At 48.8% G+C, this 17,027-nt stretch overlaps 2 protein-coding genes across 8 annotated transcripts in view; one reads left to right on the forward strand and one right to left on the reverse strand.

Annotated features, from left to right (window-relative positions):
* LOC135316365 (lon protease homolog, mitochondrial-like) overlaps positions 1 to 17,027 on the forward strand; it is a 38,779-nt gene that overhangs the window by 14,955 nt on the left and 6,797 nt on the right. The window contains 2 exon segments of the mRNA XM_064469580.1: positions 1,440 to 1,618; positions 2,325 to 2,412. Of these exon segments, the coding sequence (XP_064325650.1) occupies positions 1,440 to 1,618; positions 2,325 to 2,412 (267 nt within the window).
* Positions 5,754 to 17,027, reverse strand: part of MARCHF2 (membrane associated ring-CH-type finger 2) — a 49,125-nt gene continuing 37,851 nt past the window's right edge. For all 7 annotated transcript variants that reach the window (XM_064469573.1, XM_064469574.1, XM_064469575.1 and 4 more), the window contains 2 exons: positions 14,381 to 14,590; positions 5,754 to 6,552 (listed from right to left, as the gene is read on the reverse strand). In XM_064469573.1, coding sequence (XP_064325643.1) covers positions 6,394 to 6,552; positions 14,381 to 14,590 — 369 coding nt within the window. In that variant the 3' untranslated portion in view covers positions 5,754 to 6,393. The remainder of the gene's footprint in view (positions 6,553 to 14,380; positions 14,591 to 17,027) is intronic.

Raw genomic sequence — 17,027 nt, forward strand, 5'->3', positions numbered from 1 at the left:
TCTAGCTGGTATAGTGCTGTGCTTTGAAATTAGCATGGAAAAAAAAACCTGTTGAGATAACACACAGATGTTTTGGGCTGTTGCTGGGTAGCGCTGATACTAGTCAAGGACATGTCTAGCCTCCCATGCTCTGCTGGGTGCACAAGAAGCCGGGAGGGGAGGGGGCACAGCTAAGAGAGCGGATTCAAACTGACCAAAGGGATATTCCATATCCTGTAACGTCATGCCCAGTATGTTAACTGGGAGGGGCTGGCCGGGGGAGGGAGGAAGCAATCGCGGCTCGGGGACGGACAGCGTCGGTCCGCGGGTGGTGAGCGGTTGTATCGTTTGTGTTTCTGCGTTTTTTTTCCCTTTTTTCCCCTTTCCCTTCCTTTTCCCTTTTATTATATTAACATTATTGTCATTATTATCATAATCATTTATCATTATCATTTTATTGTAATCATTAAACTGTGCTTATCTCAACCCACAAGTTCTTTTGCTCGTCCGATTCTCTTCCCCATCCCACAGGGGTGGGGGGGGGTGAGCGAGCAGCTGCGTGGTGTTCAGTTGCCAGCTGAGGCTGAACCACGACAGTGAGTGTTATCTGAGGGTTGCCTAGCATAGGAGTGTGAAAAGATGCAAGTTTAAGTCAGCAAAGAAGTGGTACAGTAGGAGATGCTCGCATGTATCTTGAGGAACTTGGGTGAGAACTAAGGAAGTCTGTCTTCCCACTCCGGAACAGTGGAGGGAGAGACTAATTTTCCCAGTGAGATGAGTACAGAGCTGTCGTGGTTTAGCGGCAGCTCAACCTCACACAGTCGCTCGCTCACTCCCCCACCGGTAGATGGGGAGAGAATCAGAAGGGTAACGCTCGTGGGTTGGGATAAGAACAGTTTAACAATTAAAATTAAAAGAAACAACAACAGAAATGCAGTGTAAAGGAGAACAATGAGAGGCGCAAAGTCCCGGGGGAGAGGGGGAACGAACCGCCGAAACAAACCGCACGCGCCGCAGCCGCCCGCCGACCCGACACCGCGCCGCTCCTGAGCCGCCAACTGCCCCCCCTCATATACTGGTCATGGTGTCACATGGTATGGAATGAACCTGCCATTGGCCAGTCGGGGTCAGCCGCCCCCACCATGGCCCTGCCCCGCCACTCGGCAGAGCGGGGGAAGCTGGAAAGGTAGCCGACCCCCACAGTGAGGAGAATTAACCCCTTCTCAGCCAAAACCAGCACAAGAGCACAAAACCCATGGACAACCAACTGTGTAAATAATCAGAGGGAAAAGAGGTGCACCAGTATCCTTAGCTTTTCCTTTTGCCTTCCCCAACTCCTTTGAGGACCAGTTTTGTGTGTGATGCTCGTTTTCTAATAGTTTCTTGACCTGATAACAAATATGTTTTGCTGTGGCTGCAGTTGCCCTCTGTTCACTACTGGTCCTTCATCTGTTCCGCAGGAATTTATAGCAGCCAGCCAGCTGTGAGGATCCACCCAGGGGAAGATCCTGTGTTTTTATGGTCCCCCTGGGGTTGGCAAAACCAGCATTGCCCGCTCCATTGCCAGAACCCTAAACAGAGAGTACTTCCGCTTCAGTGTTGGAGGGATGACTGGTGTAGCAGAAATAAAAGGACACAGGTCAGTGTAACTCAAGCAGTTTCTCTATCTAGCAGTTTTTATTAATGTTGTCAAAATAGGAACCTAACCGAAGTTGGACAATGTAGAAGAGTAGCTGTTCTGCAGTGTGAATTGCATCTGCGAGGTTCTGCCCTGTGATACAGAGGCAGAGAGAAATATTTTATATACTTGTCAGGGTGTTCTCTGCTCTGTGCCTCTTGGCATTCACTCTGTCGTTACCCCCTTGCTCTGCTTCTGCATGTTCCTGGATGCCAGTTCCCTCTAGCAGAAAGATTGTGTTTTGCTGTTAGCAGTTTGTTCCTTCAGTGTATCTTTAGATTTACACTGATCTTCCTTTTTTTGTCCCTACCAAGCGAGGGAATGAAACGTTCCCTTTTCTAATGTTTCTTTACCCAAAAAGCAAGAAGTCACTATTCAGATTTCTCTGTTTTCAGCCTTACCTCTTTGCTTCCCTCTAATTTTAAAAAGGGTTAAAACTAAAGATAAAAGCTGCAGTCCAGGAGTATTGTGGCAAAATTCACATCTAGAATCAGACTGGATGGGTCTTGGTGCTTAGTACGGTGATGGAGAATGCTTTTGATAGATGTAGAAGAAATACAGACTTGTTTCCCAGCAGGATATACTTGTTCCATCAGTTGCATGCTACATTGTGTGATGTGTACTGTACTTCACAATGGTTCCCTAAATAGAGTCTCTGGTAAAACAGGAGGATGTATGTTGGAGCAATGCCAGGAAAAATCATCCAGTGTCTGAAGATGTCCAAGACAGAGAATCCACTTATACTGATCGATGAGGTGATGTATCTGGTCTTTCTTGTAGTTTTTGCTCTTAAGAACATGTATCAATTCTTGACCCCAATAGGAAAGGTGAAGCAGTAACTCTCCTAAAAACCTCAGTGGTTTTTTTTTTATTTAAATGAGGCTGGGCTGTCAAGTTCTTTGGGTGACAGTGATACCTTAGACCCTTTGTTTTTTCTTCCTATAGCAGAATTCAACTTTAATATTTCAGTTGTGCCCTTATTAAATTGCAGCTATTTTGATCATGAGGATTCTAATTGAGCTGGCTGTGCATTCAGAGGCTTCAGTAGCTCTCGTGTTCCCTACCTAAGTGTGGGTACATCATTGTCCACAAAAACACTATTTTCCACATGATTATTAGAAAAAGTTGCGCTCTCAGAAGGTCTAAAGCAAGACTGTAAGGGAAAAGATGCTTACAGTCAATTTGTGGTCTGATTTGAGAATGAATGAGACAGGGCTACCAGCCTACTGCTTTGTGGAAAAGCAGATAAGGACAGGATATAATAGCAGGTGTTCAGAACAGACCAAAGGTCCCCCTAGCCTCCTTGTGTGCCGAGCCTGGGAAAGACCAACAGCAGATGTATTGGGAATGGTATGGGGGACCAAGAAACTGGGTAATGAGTTGCAGTATAATGTAACCAGTGAGTATCTTGATCTGAAGGGTAATGAAACCTGTAGGTCATGGCACTTAAGTGGTGTTGGTGGGAGCCTTGCATTGGCCATAGCAGCAAATTGCATTATGTCCATGTAGGTAACGCTGCTCTTTAGGGAGAAAACACAGCGGAGCGAGGCCCTGTTGTAAACTCTTCTTCTGAGAATATGAACAATGCTGAAAGAGGCAACAGCCTTGGTCATGGTTCTGAGCAGCCCTGCTTGAGCAGTGGGGTTGGACAAGATGACCTCGAGAATTCCCTACCAGACTCAAACAGTCCATGATTCTATGAAAGCTGCAAAGGCCACTAGATGAGCTGTGAGGACTGGCTGTGTGTAGGCACTTAGCACCTTGGGCAGTGTAAGGAGAGTGTATTAGCTTACTGTGCTGGTTTTGGCTGAGAAGGGGTTAATTCTCCTCACTGTAGTGCCTGTGGTTGTCAGGAACCTTTCCGGCTTCCAGTGCTCTGCCATGTGGGCAGGAGGCTGGGAGGGGTGGGGCCACGGCCAGGGCAGCTGACCCCGACTGGCCAACGGGATGTTCATTCCATACATTGTGACGCCATGACCAGTATATTAATGGAGGCAGTTGCAACTAGTTTTTCAGGATTCTGCACTTGTTCGGGGGGGAAACTCCAAAACACTGGGGGTGCCCACTGCCCTAGGGATTTGCCCATGCTGTCCCACATGCCCTGCCACTCGTAACTATCAAGCCTTGGGGCAGATTTCTGGGTGATATTCTTAAGTTGCTTAGTCAAAACCAAAACAACATGCCCAAAAAGTAACAATAAGTGCACCTTAACCACCCAAGGATGTTCAAGATACAAAAAGGTTGTTGTAATAGAGGCAGAGACATCATAGAACAAAGTTGCAAAGGTATTATTCTGTATTTCCTCCATATAAAATCTCTCAGAGGAGGAGGTATAATTGCTAATTGCCTCAACAAGGTGGTATCCAAAGTACAGTAAGGGTTTCAGCAAAAACCCCAAATACCAGATAAAGCTGAAAACGAGTGTTTGCATAACAAATCTCATAGGCAAAATGTTGAACACAGCAGACTAAACAAGCCAACACCAATCTTTAACACCAACTGCAAAAAGGACAACATGGTGCTGTGACCAGCAGCTGTTGTTATCTCCAACCCTTGAGCCCCATGTTGGGCGCCAAAAAGACTGTTGTGGTTTAGCGGCAGCTCAGCCCCACACAGTCGCTCGCTCACTCCCCCACCGGTAGATGGGGGAGAGAATCAGAAGGGTAACGCTCGTGGGTTGGGATAAGAACAGTTTAATAATTAAAATTAAGAAACAACAACAGAAATGCAATGTAAAGGAGAACAATGAGAGGCGCAAAGCCCCGGGGGGGGAGGGAAATGAACCGCCAAAACAAACTGCACGCGGCACAGCCACTCACCACCCGCCTTCCTCCTAGCCGCAAACTGCCCCCCCTCAATATACTGGTCATGGTGTCACATGGTATGGAATGAACCTGCCATTGGCCAGTCGGGGTCAGCCGCCCCCACCATGGCCCTGCCCCTCCCAGCCCCCCGCCACTCGGTGGAGTGGGGAAGCTGGAAAGGTAGCCGACCCCCACAGTGAGGAGAATTGACCCCTTCTCAGCCAAAACCAGCACATAAGGTCAGGGACCGGGACACATAAAGAAAAGCATCCTGCTTTCCAGCTAGAGAAAGAGGAATGGCACATGGCGCTTTGAATTCAAGGAATTACAGGGCTCGATCCAGCAGGGAATTGGACTGATCCACTTGGGTTCAGCAAAGAAGCGGAAGGACATAGTGCATGACTACCACCACCCGCTGTAAGAGCACAGACACCCTACAGCCGGCCTCCTCCCTGCTATCTGCCCTTACCGTGACGAGAGCGAGAGCCAAGGCTCGCGCCAAGCAGCTGCACACACCTCTGGAGCACTCACCAGAGCAGTGCCAATGCTGGCGTCCTTACAGCCTGCTCCACTCACGGGGCTCAGGAAAGCACAGCACCAAGCAGAGGCATCGGCTGGCAGGGTGGGGAGGCAGAGAGTGGCAAGGACTAAAGCCAAACTCAGGGAGACCCTTGGCAGATTGGGCATTCCAAGACAGAGGGGTTCATTAGCTGAGGAAGGCTGGCCCTGCAGGAGAAGGGACCCAGGGCCTGTTCTCTGGGAACCAGCAAACTTGGGGTGTTTCACTAGAGGACATGTAACAGGCAGGCAGTGCTTTCAGGGGTGAACCAAATCACAGCAGCTCCTCCAGCTGCTGCTGAGGCATGTGCAAATAAGGTGTGCGGAGACAGCCGAGACCATCTGCATCCTGCTGAGTGGCTGCAGAGCGCAGCCTGTCCCGTAAGGTCTGCGTGTAACCAATACTACGAGAGGTCCAGCCTCAAGATGGTGAAAGGACATCAGCAAACAGAGACTCCAGCTCTCACCTTTTAGGGTCAGGAAAAGTCCTTTCTGAATCTTTTAAAAACAAAAGGCAATGGTCGGTTTAGCTAGTACGCGCCATCACTTCCCACCCTCGGATCCTCCATCTACCTTTGCCAGACACACCAAGAGCTGAGTGCATCCAAGCCCTGGGGATGAGCCAGGATCTGCAAGGAAAGCGTTTAGTGAGATCACAGCTGCACAGGAAGATATTTTCTCATTTTGAAACTTATTTTGAAATTCTCAAAGTTACAGTACAAATACAAAATGTCTCCATTCAGTATTACATCATTTTACTCCTTCTGGGATTATAATAATTATTAAAAACACACAACTGTCTATAAAGGACATCAACACCACGAAACAGACCAAAGAGTAATGGGAAAGGCTGCTGCAGTGTTATCAAAACCAATTTAGTGCAAAGGAGAAGGGGACTTTCAAGAACGGTCGATGAAAAGTGTTCTTTATATGCTCTTTTGGAGAAAAGGCATAGATTTAACCTCTGAATGAGCTCAGGCTGCCAGCTTCTATACTGAAGCTTAGAACAGCAACACAAAAGGACTGAAACACAATATGCAGAGCCATTAAAAAATAATATTTTTATATATATACAGGGAGATATTTTCCATGTATGGTATTTAGTCATAGGAAAGTGTCCCTGCAGACAGGCATATTCTGCCATCTGGCTCTTTTGGGCCATTTCATGACAGACATTAATTATCTGTCTGTTTGCCATAGCATAAAGTACGTGCTGACTGCAAAGTCCCTTCAGGTGGGATGATTGCTTTCCAGTGCCTCCACAGTTGCCGCGTTTCCTGCATGTGCGGGGACACCCAACCCTCTTCGCTTCTGCCAGCCCCAGAGGGCTGCCCTTGCCCCAGCAGCCACGTGGCGCAACGGCCGAGGGATGGCTCAGACGGTGGTTTCATCTGCTGTCTTCTTCATGAGCTTGGCAGAGACGAGGGAGTGGGACACAGGGTGAGGGCTCCGTGAGGCTGGGATCATCAAGCAGACCTTCTGGTTGGTCCTTCGCCACTCCGAGTACAGCTGGCAGTGGTAGCGGAACGAAACCTGGTGGGCGATAATGCATCGCTCTGGTTACCAAGCCCCTGTCACAAGTCAGCACGTGAGAAGACACGGTCACCCACCTGCCCTCTGCGTGCTTGCCGCATATTCCTTGCCAATCCACCAGCACCCCCGACCAACAGAGACTGCACTGACCCTGAAACAGTTTGGGGCACTCCATGTCCTGAGCTTTTGATGAGGAATCAATTAATTCCTGGTAATACGAGGCTGAGCGTGGCACAGCCAGAGGGGCTTTCTGGGCAGCACCGAGAGGGGGACAATTTGCTCAGCTGGGTTTGGTTACCAGGGCAGTGAGCTGTGGCAGGGAGGAACCACAACTCACCCCTTCACCCTAGCCACAGGCTGAAGCGAGCACCTTGTCTGGGTGAAACAAGGGGTTCTCAACAGGACCAGCCTCAAGTGGCTGAATCCAGCTAGCCTCCTCCCATCTCACAGATCCCAGTGGATCTTTTCTGCCCTTTGCAAAAGCCTTCTTGCCTTGGTCTGCAACAACAGGACATCGGTTGGACTCATTTCTTCTGACAACGCTGTGGCCTGGGAGACTTGTCCACCCAGAGGGAGACAGGAGAGGATGCAAAGACTGGATGGGACCTGAACCAGCCTGGCTCAGAGGCACGAGCTGGCCCTGCAGTTTCAGTGTGGGAAACTCTAGCCCGGGAACGGCTAGCAGAAAGCGGGCATTGAAGTAGAAGGACAGGCTCAGGGTCGGAGCGACCTTGGGCCCAGCTGTTGTTGACCGGTAAAGGAGTGTGAGAAACAAGTAACTGCTAATTGCAAGGCTGAACACAGGAGATAAGCATGGGAGGAGTTGGCATCTACCTCCCAGCCAAGGATGAGCTATGCTTTTGCAAATAGGTATGAGCTAATTTACGAACGGTATAAAAGATATTTGCTAATTGCCAATAAACGAGACTTGATGATCATCATCGGATGGTGCCTGTCTCCCGCTGGTTTTCCGTCAAATGGTGACCCCGACGTGATACCACGGACGGTCCAGCGTAGGGTTCGGGTCCTGCAAGCAGAGGGACGGCAAAACAGACAGCGCAGCTGGTCTGCGTGCCCTGGGCGACCACATAGGTGGGCTCAGTCTGCGTGCCCTGGGCGACCACATAGGTGGGCTCAGCCGATACGTGCTGCCGAGACCTTGGGAGCTGCAACGGCGCCGACGAGCACAACGCAGAGGCAAGCAGCATATGATTTCTTTACATCCCTCTTAGAAAGGCGTAGCATTAAGGGTATAGATCTACGCAAAGAACTACCGTTGCTGATAAGCTGGGGATGCGAGAAGGGACACTTTAGTAACCCACACCTGAAAAGGATTATTTCGGATACATCAGTGAGAGACGGAGATGCACTGGCAGACGGTGGCCAGGGGGCAAAGAGGAGTCGATTTATGCATCATTTTTGATACGTCCCGACCCTCCGGCCTGGATCCAACCTCGGGATTCAAGAGGGGATCCGCTTTCCTCAGTTGAAGCTAACCCGGGAGCGAGAGCCGTACAAAGACGCTGATTTTCCTCACATCGGGCGATGGAGGTCGAGGTAGCTTTCGAATTATTAAAGCGCTTTTTAGAAAAGCGGGGAGTAAGTCAGTTAAAAGACTTGTCAGGATTAGTTGCAGTGGGTAAAGCGAAAGGGTTTTTTAAAGAACCGGAGTCGATTTTTGAAGTAGAGGAGTGGAGAGCCTATGGTGATTGTTTGTGGGATTTGGTGATAGATGACGATAAGACAGCGAAAAAGCTAATGAAACCTTGGCGGGAAGTGATTAACTGTATGAAAAAATATAAAACTGAAAAAAGATTAGCAACAGCCGCCTCTGATCGGCTAGACAACTGTGACCCCAATGCTGGAAAGATTGGAATTGGCTTAGACAATCTCTCACCTCCCTTCTCGGGGATCCCAGTTGTCGTACCTCGAAAACCCCTTATTCCCCCCCCTCCCGCCCCTGATAAATCTACATCTGTAGAAACTAGCGGAGGAGGAATAAGCTTGGGAAAGGGAGGTGAAGATATTGAAAATTTATGTGATGTAGTCTCTCCGGTGGAGGAAAATAAGCCGAGCACGCTGTCTAGTCACCGTTCTGTGCCTGCTGTGCGTAGCCAGGTTGACTGGCGGAAAATCGGGTTAGAGGCATTACAGAACGGGGACCTAGAGACCGCCGATTTGTTAGCTCAGGCTTTCCCTGTCATCTATCAACCGGACCCTGCTAACAATCAAAATTTATTAGCACACCATAATCCTCTTGATTGGAAAATTTTTATGAAGGGCCCATTGCTGCGTCAATGTGTTATGGAAAACTCCAACCATGCTGCTAAAAGCATTTTAATTACACTTCCCCTAGACGCAGGCATTGAGGTGATGCTTGAACGCATGAGTCGGGTACCTCCCGGCCCCCGAGCTATGTTAGTTGAAGCATTAAGGGAAGTTGGGCAGGGAATGGTACGCGTTCAGCAACAAGTTTGTGCCGCTCTCGCCCCATTGGGTCCAGCCAAAAACTCTCAACAGTAACCAAAGAGGGTCACTGCCACATGGACTTTCCCAATCCCACTGACATGGCTCACAGCAGAGCCAGTATGGGTCGGGCAGTGACCGCTCAAACGGGAAAGTCTACAACAAGCCCGTATATTAATAAAACAACAATTAGATCAAGGACATCTCAAGCTGTTACATGATCTACGGTCAGTGAATCAGCAAATGCAAGCGATGGGAGCTTTACAGCCTAGCCTTCCAAATCCAGCCATGCTACCAACTGACTGGCATTTACTAATTATTGACTTAAAGGACTGCTTTTTTACTACAAAGCTGCATCCTCAGGATACCCAGCGGTTTGCATTTACGTTACCGGCAATCAACAGAGAGGGTCCTGACTTACGCTTCGAGTGGACAGTATTGCCACAAGGCATGCAGAATAGCCCTACTCTGTGTCAACTCTTTGTAGATGCTGCATTGAAAGAAGTGAGGCAGCAATGGCCGGACACTATAATTTACCATTACATGGATGACATCTTGTTTGCGCAAGTACAACCTTTCTCAGCACAGCAAGAATTATATTTACAGCAACAGCTCCAGCTACACGACCTAGTAATAGCAGCAGAGAAGGTTCAACGTTCACCGGTATGGAAATACCTCGGGTGGCGCATCAGTGACTCTCAGTTTTTCACCCAACGTTAAAGGGCACTGACCCTGCCGCGCCGGTCCGACCGACTGCTGAACAACACACTATGATACAACGTCTTAGCTCCGAGATCGTCCAGAGAGCAGTAGACCGCCTGGACCCCGATCTCCCCATCGATCTCCCCATACTCCATGGTTCTACTCACATTTTGGGTGCACTTACTCAGTGCAAAAAGAAAAAGGGGGGGAAGATAAGGGTGTTGGAATGGCAAAAGTTTTGTTTGTGCAAAAGTTTTGTTTGTATTAAATCACTTATGCCTATTTGCAGAACACGATAACCCTCCTGCGTGGGTGCGTCAGTACAACACATTGCAGGTATCCCTCACAACCCAACGGGTCAAGCAATAGTGGAACGAGCTAATGGGTTGCTGAAAACCTATGTTCAAAAGTATGCAGATATAAAAGACCCGCAAGAGCGGCTGGTAAAAGCACTGTTTGTGTTAAACTATTTGTGTGTATTTGGCTCTGAGGGAGTGCCTGCTGTCATCGTTCACTATAGACAGAAAAAAGACGAACGGGAGCTACCCCGAGTTTGGGTCAAATACAAAGACCCGCATACGGGTGTATGGTCAGGGCCTGTGGAGGTTTTATATTGGGGGAGGGGGTATCTCTGTGTTTCTACCCCTACAGGGCCGCAATGGATTCCAGCTAGATGTGCCAGACCCGCCACCTCCCCCACACAGCGCGACGCAGAACAGTTGCCCACCGCGGCACCAGCCGAAGCGGCACCTGAACGGTTGGGATCAGCGGAAGGAACCCAGAGGAGCGCTGTGCAGCACTCACCAGTGAATAACCACGGTCCAGGAGGAACAAAGGTCCCAGAGGGTGCATAGCGCCCGAGGTTTGGTCTGGTTTCGACCGAGAATACAAGGCGGACTGATAATGAGCTCTGCTGAACAGAAATTATGGGTATTAGCCCTTTTAAGTGTATGTAGCACTGCCTTTGTACCTAACGTTTTTGACCCACGAGAAAATATCTGGGTCACGCTAGCTAGATCATTGAATACAACTAGCTTTTGTGCCAGCCTAGCAACGCCTGACTCCCCATTTGTCACATGTCTTATTGGGGTGCCTTTAAGTAATGCAACCTTTATGACTTTTACCCAGTCCGTAGCGGAGCTGCAACAGCAGCATAATATAACTCGGAAGCTTCCCTTTAAGTGGCGTGACGCCCCTTCGGTGTTTGTTGAGTATGATATCTGGGATGATGTACTCCCCGTAGGCCCAGAACCACAAGAGCTTGCCCTTGCGGGCTCTCTTAATGCTACTGCTTGGTGTAACTATACCTCTGTAAATATATCACGCTCTAACAATATGCCTATTGCGCTACCTGCAGGTTTGTTTTTAATTTGTGGAGATCGGGCTTGGCCTGGCATCCCGTCACATATAAAGGGAGGGCCTTGCTCTATAGGTCGCCTAACGTTTCTTACCCCTAACACTTCAATGATTTATCAACATCATAGAAAGATGAGAAGAGAAAGGAGCACTCATAAGTTTGAGGATAACTGTGACTCTACAGCTGAATTTTGGAATCCTACAAAGATCATAGCTGTTTCCTTCTTGGCTCCTGGAGTTGGTGCTGCTCAAAGCCTCACGACATTAAACAAGCTAGGGTGTTGGCTAGCTAAGCAAACAAATGCCACATCAAAGGCATTATCTGACTTATTACTAGATGTAGACTCTGTAAGACAGGATGATCCATGGCATTGGTTTAACAGCTTGTTTAATGGATGGGCATTGGCAATGGGATCAAGAGTATTTTGCAGATGGGATTAATAATATTTATACTGTTTATTATTGTATTAATGTATGTCCCTTGTATATCGCAATGTATGCAACAAATGATGGAAAGAAGTATGAGTGCCGTGTTCCTTTCTCAAGGAACAAAAGAAAAAGGGGGAGATGTGGGAAACTCTAGCCCGGGAACGGCTAGCAGAAAGCGGGCATTGAAGTAGAAGGACAGGCTCAGGGTCGGAGCGACCTTGGGCCCAGCTGTTGTTGACCGGTAAAGGAGTGTGAGAAACAAGTAACTGCTAATTGCAAGGCTGAACACAGGAGATAAGCATGGGAGGAGTTGGCATCTACCTCCCAGCCAAGGATGAGCTATGCTTTTGCAAATAGGTATGAGCTAATTTACGAACGGTATAAAAGATATTTGCTAATTGCCAATAAACGAGACTTGATGATCATCATCGGATGGTGCCTGTCTCCCGCTGGTTTTCCGTCATTCAGAGCAGCCCTGCAAGGGGGAGCTTTGAGCTGTGCTTCCCCAGCAGGCTGGACTCCTTGCTGTGTCCTTCTGCAATCGTTACCACCACTACAGATTTGCTCACAGCTCTTGCTGATTCCGTCACGCTGAAATAAAACTTTTCTAGAATTTCTCAAGGAAGGAATAAAACAAGAATATATTTCCCTCCTATTTGTTTTCCCAGAAATTATGAGCAAGAAAATGAAATACTGCATCCAGTCAGCCACTCATCAAAACCAAGCTTTTGTACGCTGTAAAAGTACAGGAAACGGCTGGCAAGTAAGAAGTACCAGGAAGTATGGCTGACAAGGAAAAGTCAGTATTCCTATTACTTTTGGATAGGTCTCAGAAATCTGCTATGAGAAATAGAGCTGTGCTGTGGCATTGAGGTAATTTAGCTTATTGATCTGTACGCTCCCCTTTTCCCTGTTGTAGAGGGAAAACTAGGAATAAGGTGGTTTTCTGATAAACAAGACGCAAATGCATCTTGCAGTCTTCAGAGACAGTGTGTGAATGGGGAGCTAATGGTGTAAAGCTCAAGGAAAGCTCCTGCTCTACAGGAAGGAGTTACAGCCTTGGCCAGGGCCTCTCACAATCGTAACACTGATTACAACCATCACCACCTACCCATGTAATGGCCCTTTGTGCTACACAGCCCGTGGGGCACAGAAGAATCACAGTTGAATACAGTAAATGTGAAAAGGGGCTTCACGTAAGTCCTTCTCTGGTGAAGCACAACAGAACTAGCGACATTTTAGTGAGGACTCATTATTTCACAGAAACACCCCATTTTTCTGTTTCCTCCAGATCAGTCCTGAGACAGAGAAGATGGAAGCACTTCCTCATAAGGTTTCCAAATTTAGCTTGGCTTTCTATAGAAATGAACCTTATGCGCTACATACATGCAGCACTGGAGACTTCCCTGAACCACTCCCTGTGCACTGCAATTGCTGCATGTTTTGCCAGCATCACCGATCAGGCACTCTCGCTGCAGGCACACCCCTGGAGCAAAGGCTGCAGCACCAGCTCACCCTCCTCTGGCACCTGAGTCTGTGTGGGAGAGTTGCAAGGAACATCCTAACCCCAGGGAAAGCTGTTCCTCAGAGATCGGAGCATGAGATGTCAGGGAAATGGGCTGCGGCATTTCTACTGCCCGCAGAACTGCCAGCTTTTTGGGGTCCCACTGTTTCTTCTCCAGCAACTGCACTTCTTCCCTTCCCAAAATGGTGCTTCCCAGCAAGCAGCTGGAAAAGGGTATCAACAGGGCATGAGCACACACAGGGCTTTGAACAGGAGAGCTGAAATGAAGATCCAAACCCAGAAAGCCACCTAGCAACAGAATACAAAAGAACTGAATGGGAACTAGAAGGAAGTCCCTGGCCTGGGAGCTCCAAGGGCTTGGGGAGTGGCAGGGCAGGGAGCTGTGCCCCAGTCCAGCTGCTCCTCTGGGACCTCAGCTGGGATCACTCACAGATGTGCTACACAGCAAATTCACATTTGCTTTTGTGCTCTTCTGGATTCGCTCCAAGCTGCAAGCTCCTGGCTGCCTAATTCAGCACGTCAAAAAAAGATGGAAAGTGTGGCATCTGCAGGAAGCTCTTTCCCAGCACAGATCGGTTCAGTTCAACACCCAGAGAGTGTCAAGTGCAGGTTCCCACTAATCCCCGGTGCCTCCGACCCTGACAGCACCACTCTAACGTTGCAGCAGCGGGCCAGGGCAGGCTGGCTACTCAGCCTTGGCTCAGGGCTTGCATCCAAAAGCCCAGTATGAGAGAGAAGTCAGACATCTCCCCAGGGCTGGGGTGTTCCTTGCACACACCCTTCTGTGCTACTGACATCTTAAAAATATTGTGCAGGAATTTGTTGAGTTGTGGGGCCACAGAGACCCCCAACAGCCAGTTTGCACCTCCTTCGGGCACAGCCAACCCGTGCTGGGCAGCACAAAGCACGGAGGGACAGCACAGCAGATTATCTAGGGGTCAAACATTTTCCAGATTTTATTTTTCCCCTAAACCACCTGGGTACTAAGTTTGTGTTTCTTCTCGAAAATAGGAAGAGGCAGGACAGCTGGACTGCTGCCTGCTCCCAGCACCAGACCTTCCCACCCAGCCCCAGCCACGATTGGGCACGTCTGTGCCCTGGCACATGACACCCCAGGGATCACGGCTCCCATGTCAATCTGGAAAGCAGATGATCAGGAAATGGTTTCTCATTCTCAGCCAGCAACTTTAGCACCTCCCATTTGAAGATAACTAAATGGACGTTCAAAAGAAAGAGCCCAAGGTTTTCTCACAAGGGGAGTCAGAAATGGCGGGCGCACCGATGCGGTGTGAGCCAGTACTTCAATCTCCCTTTTGAATAGAAACAAGGCCCTGGGCAGCAGACACTTACCAGCGTCCAAAGGATGTAGATTGTGAAAAGTGCTATAGTTAGTGCTATGAGTCCAATGGCCTCCAGTCGGCTGTTGAACTGCAAATGATCCTGGGCTCCGCGCAGACACAGCCAGCCGGAGATCGCTGCCAGGGGAGTAATGAACAGGAAACATACCATGTCACAGAAAAGGGTCCTCTTCTCATTGCGGGGACCGGGATCCTTCAGCCACTGCAGGAAGGAAGGGAGGGCATTAGTCAGCAGCACGCAGAGCGCACAGCTACTAGCAAAACAGGACTGCTTTGCTGGGAAGCTCTCACGTGCTCTCTGCATTCTGCATGCACCTGGTGCATACACTTAACTCACATAAACCTTCACAGAAATAGAGCTAGCGAGTGTCAAGTATATTTTCAACAACCAACAAGAGAAAGAGAAGAGACAACTGAAGGATATGTGCAGGGGAAGGCAGTAGTAAATACAGGAGCTGCCTGGGCTCTTCACTGGAGTAGCGAGGAACAGGCAGCAGCTAGCAGACAGAGGGACATTGGTTCAAGTAGTCTGGCTTAGTATAAAGATCCAACACATCTTGGATTGAGCTTCAGTAGAAACACATCCAGGCCTCTGCAACTGGTGCAGGGACTATGGGAAACTGGGGCATTGGGGTCTGTGGCCAGGCCAAGCCATAAGAGCAGCTGTCCCAAAACCCAGCCTTCTGGTTCCTTTTGGAGAATCATGGCATTTTAGAGTTTCACTCCTGATTTACATCAAATCTGAAATGCCCAGGTCTGCCTAAAAGACTGTGCAAGACAGCTCTGCAGAAAGGGTGCTCTCAAGGGTACAGCGCTGTCCTCGGGGCTTGAGCGGGCCGCGGCAGTGCTGCTCACCAGGGAGCCTGGCACCCAACCAGGGCCTTCAGTGGGGAACGCAAACACCCACACACCCAGTATTTTCACTGAGATGATGACAGAGAGGAAAAAAGCATATAACTTCAACTAAGAAACCAAGGAACAGAAAAGCAAAAGGAAACTGAGTAACTAGCAGAAAGCTTTGCACCTGAGCAGACAAAGCAGGACAGGAACCAAGGGGCCACGGTGTTGGGCTGGGCCCAGCAGAGGAAGGTAACACAAATCCATTTTCTTTTACATAAAAAACCTGTGCCCAAATCTGTTTCTTTCTCTCAGAAAGAAAAAGCAGCATGACTGTCAGGTGAGGAGGGCCACAGAGCTTGGCTGGCTGGGGAAAGATCCCCCTTTGCTTTCTCCCAGATCTCCGTGGATCACAAGTGACCACAATGGGACAAGGCATGATCACACAGGCTGCTGAAAACTCCACCTTCACAACTGCAAAATCCCCAAGACCTTTCTACTGCTGGTGGCCATCTGCTGGCCACCACGTTACAGGCAGAAGAGATCTACCAGGACCAGGACAGAGCAAATTCTGGTGTATTCCTTCCCATTTTCAGGCTCGCTTTCTTCCCAGGCAGTAAATGATCCATCCCAGTGGAGGTTACTGCACTTTGCTCTGTGTTATCAAGAAGCTTTGCAAGCATTTCTCTTGCAGTTCTCAAAAATTAGCAGGTTGCAGAATGAAAGCAGCTCTACTTTTAAGAGTCCTGACTTGCTTCCAATGTGGGTTCATTTTAGATCCTTGACATCAACAACAGCGATTGTCCTAGCTTTCCTGGGATTATGCTATTTTCAGCCTTTCCTTTCCTTTTTTAGCATAGCAAGCGGCTGTGGTTCCTACCAATACCCAGAGTTGTTACAGCACATTTTTACTGGGAGTTCTGCATGCCAGGCTGCTGGATCCCTCCTCCTTTTCTGCACAAGGATGACTGGTCTCATTTAGGATTTTTTTTTTCTAAAAAATAATAATTGGGAGTACGTGATCAAAAAGGCACAGTCAGAAGAGGGAAGGGAATATCCCCAAGGCAGCCAGGGCCAGGCAGGCACATCCCACTGCCAAGACTTGGGGTAGGGTGCCTGCTTTTGAACAGGCAGCATGAGAAGGGACCCATCTGAGAGCTATGCACACAAAGCTCCTTCCCTACGGGGAAACCAGAGTTTAAATAGCAATATAGAAGGAGTGGTGGCAGGTATGCAAGAAATTAATGAGACCACACCAGCCAACACAGAGCACAGGTAACCTGAAGACATGGCTGGCCAGAAAGACAAGCAGAAAGTGTTGGCCCAGAAGGGGAGCACAGAAGGATGCAAACAAGTTGGTGTAGGTTTAACTACAGAGAGAGTCTAATGTGAGGGATGTACAGCGAGACACAGCAGGGGTGTGAGGATGAGAAATGCAGACAACTTTTGTTGAAATTGTAAAGAGAACGGGGAGATGGCAAACCTGGGCAAGGAACAGGACTGTGGCTGGGGTGGCCAGAGCCTCGGTAGCAGCATGCTCTGCAGACACCTGTGATGGCACACAGAGCTGGCCAAGAACAGAGAAGAGGATGCTGCAGCAACAGATAAGAGCCTGGTCAGGAATTTCAGCTGGGAGGACTGATAAGCAAGATATTTTAGAGGTGTGACCTGAAGCATGTGAGACACCCAAACAGAGCAAGCACAAGTGAAGCTAGAGAGCAAGCTGGGAGCTGAAGAACACAGATCTGGGGATCTAGTAATGCTCCTGCTGTAACAGATGACAAATTAGAAGCATTTTAAAG

This window comes from Phalacrocorax carbo, chromosome 19 (genome assembly GCF_963921805.1).
Source record: "Phalacrocorax carbo chromosome 19, bPhaCar2.1, whole genome shotgun sequence".
Classification (NCBI taxonomy): domain Eukaryota; kingdom Metazoa; phylum Chordata; class Aves; order Suliformes; family Phalacrocoracidae; genus Phalacrocorax; species Phalacrocorax carbo.